This window comes from Elaeis guineensis, chromosome 6, assembly GCF_000442705.2.
Source record: "Elaeis guineensis isolate ETL-2024a chromosome 6, EG11, whole genome shotgun sequence".
Taxonomy (NCBI): domain Eukaryota; kingdom Viridiplantae; phylum Streptophyta; class Magnoliopsida; order Arecales; family Arecaceae; genus Elaeis; species Elaeis guineensis.
This window is the reverse complement of record NC_025998.2, coordinates 79,646,887-79,652,229: the sequence shown is the minus strand read 5'-3', so window position 1 is coordinate 79,652,229 and position 5,343 is coordinate 79,646,887. Positions and strand designations below refer to the sequence as shown.

The 5,343-nt window shown below is 42.7% G+C and overlaps 1 protein-coding gene across 1 annotated transcript; it reads right to left on the bottom strand.

Moving 5' to 3' along the window:
- Positions 1–548: 548 nt before the first annotated feature.
- LOC105035567 (FRIGIDA-like protein 4a) lies at positions 549–4,852 on the bottom strand. Its single transcript, XM_010911165.4, has 3 exons — positions 3,848–4,852; positions 1,735–1,910; positions 549–1,378 (listed from the first exon to the last, which is right to left on the bottom strand). The coding sequence occupies exons 1-3, from the start codon at positions 4,734–4,736 to the stop codon at positions 839–841; spliced, it is 1,605 nt and encodes a 534-aa protein (XP_010909467.1). The 5' UTR covers positions 4,737–4,852; the 3' UTR covers positions 549–838.
- Between the last annotated feature and the right edge of the window lie 491 nt (positions 4,853–5,343).

Below are 5,343 nucleotides of genomic sequence, written 5' to 3'. Positions count from 1 at the left end.
TACACTTTCGTCAAAATAGTTAAGAAAATTCATTTAATCTGTTTAACACTTATTTAATATGATTTAACTAATTTATTAAACAAATTATACAAAGTTATTTGTCTAATAAAAAGATACGGATTCAGATCTTGATGTTTGATCCGTTTAAAAGATGGATCAGGTTTAAGTTTGCAAATATTTGACCCGACGCATGCAACCTCATCTGTATCCAACCAATTGCCACCCAAAGTCATACCGAAGAATATTTGGCAGCGCAATTTTCGGCATCTGCACGACAGTCCTATCAGCAGCAAGCTAAAAATTGGATTTCACCTAAATGAACTAGCCATGAGATGCCGCCTGAAAGACAACATAAGATAAAGAGAGATGCTAACGAGGAGAGACGTGGAAAAATACGAAATCAGGTACAAGATAGCGTTGGGAATATCAGAAAACAGAGCCTATACAAATTTAAGTATAAAATGCAACATGAAGCCAGATCACAAGGTCGTCAAGCAAGAAATATAGAATGCAGAGACTTTGTTTGCATAGATGTGCATAATCATAAATGGATGAAACTGAAATTTGATTACATAATGCCAGAGCTTGTCCTGCAACAGTTCAAACATCTTGATATATCCAGTGCTCAGTAATCACGGATTTAAATATATCCAAGTTGCCATCCATTTACATGCATTAAGCAAACGCATAATACAACAGATCTAAACAAGAACTAAAAACCAAACCATCTAATAAGCACACACAACCCTACCTTTGTAGTTAGTCACTACAAAATAGGCCATCAAGCAAGATAATTAGTGATTATCTTTGACCTGATACCAAAGCCTTGATGCCATTCTTACCGATAATAAGCCTGCTGATATGGTGCTAATCCATTGCTGTAGCCTGCCAGACCATTGTTGTAACCACCATAGGCAGGATAGTTCATTGGAGCTGGTGGGTAAGACGCGCCAAGAGCAGCAGGGGCTACTTCCTCGGTTGAAAATGCATATGGGTCCCTAACGGTTGGAGGGCTTCGGCTGCCATAGACCCCATGTCCTGTAGGCCTATCATAAGGATAAGGAGGGGCAGCTGCTGGATAAGTGGTGTGTGCTGATGGCGATCGCACAAACGTCGTAGCAGCAGGGAAAGATGACACATAGGCATTGTTTGTGAGACGACCAGCCTTGGCTGGAGGCATTGGCCCCCCATTATTGGCTCGTGTGCGCTTGTTGGCAGGACCACCTCCAGATGGCTTTTTCTTCTCCACCTTGGCCTTCTCCAAATTCTCGAATCGTTTCTGGAGGTCTTCCAAGGGGAACTCAGCTTCAAGTTTATGGTCCTCAATGCATTTCATAACAGCCCGGAGCGCTGACTGTTCCTTGCGGCTGCCATTTCCCTGCAATGGAAACAATTGAGGTTCTCTAACTTCCTACATCAATGGGGAATAATATATGAACTACAGAATCTGCATAAAGCACCCTTTAGCAGATTCAATCCAATCTTATGATTAGACTATCACTGGACCAATGATGGGACCACTTGATGAATCAGGCATACAGCAACATATCTCACTTGAAAAAATGAATTATCCAACTCAAAAGATAATTACACACAGAATAGCAAAACATTTAAAAGCACACTTTACTAGAAAGATAACAAAAACTCAGTTAGAGGTTGAAGATCTGGATGGGATTTTTTTTTTTTTAGTTTTATAAATACATAACAAAGCAAAACGAGCAAGGGTAGACATACCACAGCTTGCCCAGAGCTGTTGCGGTCCTCTGAGCTTGAAGAGGTACCCTTCTTTGAATCTTTCAAAAAGGATTTCAGTAATGGTACAGGAGGGAATTTGTCCTGAAGAGCAGCCTCATAGGCAAAGTTTATTGCATCAAGCTGTTGACCCTTACTAATTAGTTCCTCAATTATATCTGCAGATAAAAGCACAATGATTTTTGAACTTAAGTATCTCAACAAACACAACATTGTTCTCCCAAAAAAAGAACCAGCTGAAGAAGTGATCTGTCAGAAGCAGCACCTTGTTTTACTGCCACCAACTTAATTTAATATTCAAGCCCAAAAAAACTCTAATAGTAAAGATTAATGACAAATAATTTTACATCATGAAGCAAAGACAAAGTACATAAAGAATGCAGATCATTTGTGAAGCTCATAACAAATGATTATACAGATTTTATCAAATATATTAAATAGCACAAAGCAGTTAGTAGCACATTTTTTTCAGAAAAATTTGGAGATCTAATAATATGTTTAAGAGCCCAGTAATGCTTATATACATCAGCAATGTCATTCTCAAGATCTGGAAACTCAGCCATCAACATTTGCAATATAGGTCCTCAATCCAAGGTTCATAAATGTATAATGCAAAATCAGATTTTCAAAGTAATCTTGAGTGAGAAGTGGCCTGTTGTAAATAAAGGATTATCAAATAGGCTACAATTTATGCAAGCCACCATATTTGATAGGCCCAACACAATCCACAGGCACTCTCTTTATCTAAACAGCACTAAGTGAAACCTCACAAAAACATGTATAAATGCCTTCATTTTCTTTTGTTGTCATGAATAAATAGATGGCAATTTGCTGGGCACATGGAACTTCTGAGTTAAATTAGAAGGAAGCATTTAATGGTCAATAGAGACTGGAAACTAATGGATCCGCACAAATGTAACAGCATAATATCGATAGGCAGTAGCACCACAAAACAAAGCATCCTGCTGCTGTCATATATGCCTGAAGTTATCATGTAAGGTCCCAAATCCATCTTCTATGACAAGGTACATGTGCCTGCAATACGATTATATAATTAACAGGGATATAATACTACTAATGTAACAGATACAACAAAGACCATCTTGATGGAAACACGTGCTGTTGAAACATCCCCCAGGCCCACCTTCTCACCTAAACAGACTATGATGCAGAAAAGATGCCAGATAACATCTACAAGATCATGAGGCCCTAGAGTATTGCAAAGGTACCAGGAACAAGGACTGTGGAGCCAAACCTCTACCATTCCCCACATGCTTGTTTGCACTAATTTTTAGTCTCCCAATGAGCATAAACTATAACAATCTCAATATTGTTAAAAAACTTTTGCTCATTGGTTTCCAAGGCAAGAAGATGCAATACAGCAATTACATCCACTTCATCATTACTCCCATTCAGACTCTGTTATCACATCCAGTAGGGGATCTCAGATTCATAGAACTAGATAAGCATGAAGACAACAATATCAAGATTGTGAGAGATCCTTTTACTCTCCATCAAATTCTAAGCCAAGTTAATGCATCAACAATTGCCTTAACATCCTCTTAATCATTTACCATCCAGACACCAAAATAGCACCCCCACAATTCTTCAAAAGCAAAAGCAAATAAAACAGGAATCTTAAAGGACACACCAAATCTTTCCACAGGTTATCATCGGAAAGAATTTTTATATTATCAAATCTTAAACTCCCTATTGTCAAGCGAGCTGGAAGACTCATACAGATATATTAATAAGAACCCCAAGTTTAAACATCAGATCCACATAACAAGCGTACCTCTCAATTCACAGCACCTCTCTCTAGAGAGAGAGGAGAGCCTTAGATTTTACAATAACAATAATTGCATTTGTCCTTTGTTTCACAAACTGCAATATATATCTCCCAAGAAATTCACTAGAATGCTATGAGTTGATTCCCTTATATGCTCCAACTAATAATCCCTGCTACTGCTGCTAAGTTCTGTTAACCAAATTAGGCGAATGGGAAGCACCAATAGAAACAGAGGAGGAGGGACACCTGAATGTAAGCGACAGAGGAACTGGACAGATTAAAAAGAGAAAAAAGAAAAAGCCATACCGGCCATCCTATCCTCGAGCCCCAAGGAGAGGGCAAGCTTGGGCATCTGCCTCCGCCATGCGAAACTGACCACGAGCCTCCGGTAGAAGTCTCTGTCCTCCCTCGCCGCGATACCGAAGGTCACCACGTGCTGGAGGAATGTGTGCGCGTCCGGCGGCTTGGCGCTCTCGATCCCCCCGCGCTGCTCCAGGCCCTCCTTCCACGCGTCCGCCATCTCGCTCGCTCGCTCCCTCATGCTGCGCGTCACCAGCAGACGGGCCGTCCCCAGCTCCGGGTCAGACAGGACCGGAACCAGGGATTCCAGGATCAGCACGCAGGCCCAGCCGAGATCGTTGGGGGACTTGGCGGCCGTCCCCCGGTGATCGACGGGGAAGACCTTGAAGATGGCGTCCATGACGAACTTGGGGGGATCGATGCAGTTGGCGAGAGCCAGCGGAAGCTCCGATCGGAGGAGCTCGACCTCCTTGCGCTTGGAGACGACGAGTTCCCAGAAGGCGTCAGAGTCCATCGTCGTGCAGAAAGATCGGAGTTTGCCAGGGAGATCGTTGCCGTTATTACTGTCAAGGGGGGAGGCGGGGGAAGAGAGCGCGAGAAGGGCGGCATCGCGGCGCTCGTTGACCTTGGCGAGGGCGAGGTCCACGGCGCCATCGATGGAGAGCTCGCGGTGGTGGAGGGAGGCGAGGGAGCGCTGGGTGGAGAGGTCGAGGGACTGGCGCTTGGAACGGAGGGACTCGGACTTAAGCTGGAGGTCGCGCTCCAGGGAGGAAAAGTGGTCGGAGAGCTCCTTCCACAGAAGAGTGCAGCTCGTGATCAGCTCCCGCTGCCTCTCCAGCTCCTCGAAGCTTTCCTGCACCAGAGAGCTCGGGATGGCGGCCGCGGCCGAACCCATCTCTCGATCCACTGGATCTCTCGATCTCTTCTGCCTGATGGAGAAACCCCAACCCTAACCCTTACCCTTGAGGTGAAAGGGGAAAGGAAGGAGATGGGAAGGGACCGGGGGTGGGCGGGCGGGGAGGGAAGAAAAAGAAGGGTGTGTGAAAGCTGAGTCCTGTTGGTGGTCCAGCGAATGGGGTGTCGACGCGTGGTGGTTACAAGCTGCATAGGATAAGGGGGAGAGAGAGAGAGAGTACGTTAAATATAGAAATCCTTTGAAATCCCAAGAATACGTTGTCGAGAAATTCTTTTAGATCGCCGGAATACGGTGGAGAAAGTTTGAGATGGAGAGCATCTCTTCCTGGATGAACCGCTGCTCTCAGCCATCAACTCAATCACATCATAATTAATAATAAAAGTTACATTATTTTCCAACACCGTAAAAGTTTAATATAGTTGTCCTTAATTTTTTAAATCTAAAATTGATGAAAATTATGTCCTTCATAAAAAAAAAATATATATTATTATTATTATTTTATCAATTCTTATCATTCCATATGTTATTTTTTTTAATTTTTTTATTTTATTTTATTATTTTTTAAATACTGAAACATCCAAAATCT

What these genes read in the sequence shown, in the direction of transcription:
- LOC105035567 (XM_010911165.4), bottom strand. Translation starts at nt 4,736, where the DNA reads ATGGGTTCGGCCGCGGCCGCCATCCCGAGCTCTCTGGTGCAGGAAAGC. An exon ending in GCTCGAGGATAGGATGGCCG is followed by an intron (nt 1,911 to 3,847) that starts GTATGGCTTTTT and finishes TTTTATCTGCAG; the next exon opens with ATATAATTGAGGAACTAATT. An exon ending in ACAGCTCTGGGCAAGCTGTG is followed by an intron (nt 1,379 to 1,734) that starts GTATGTCTACCC and finishes TTTCCATTGCAG; the next exon opens with GGAAATGGCAGCCGCAAGGA.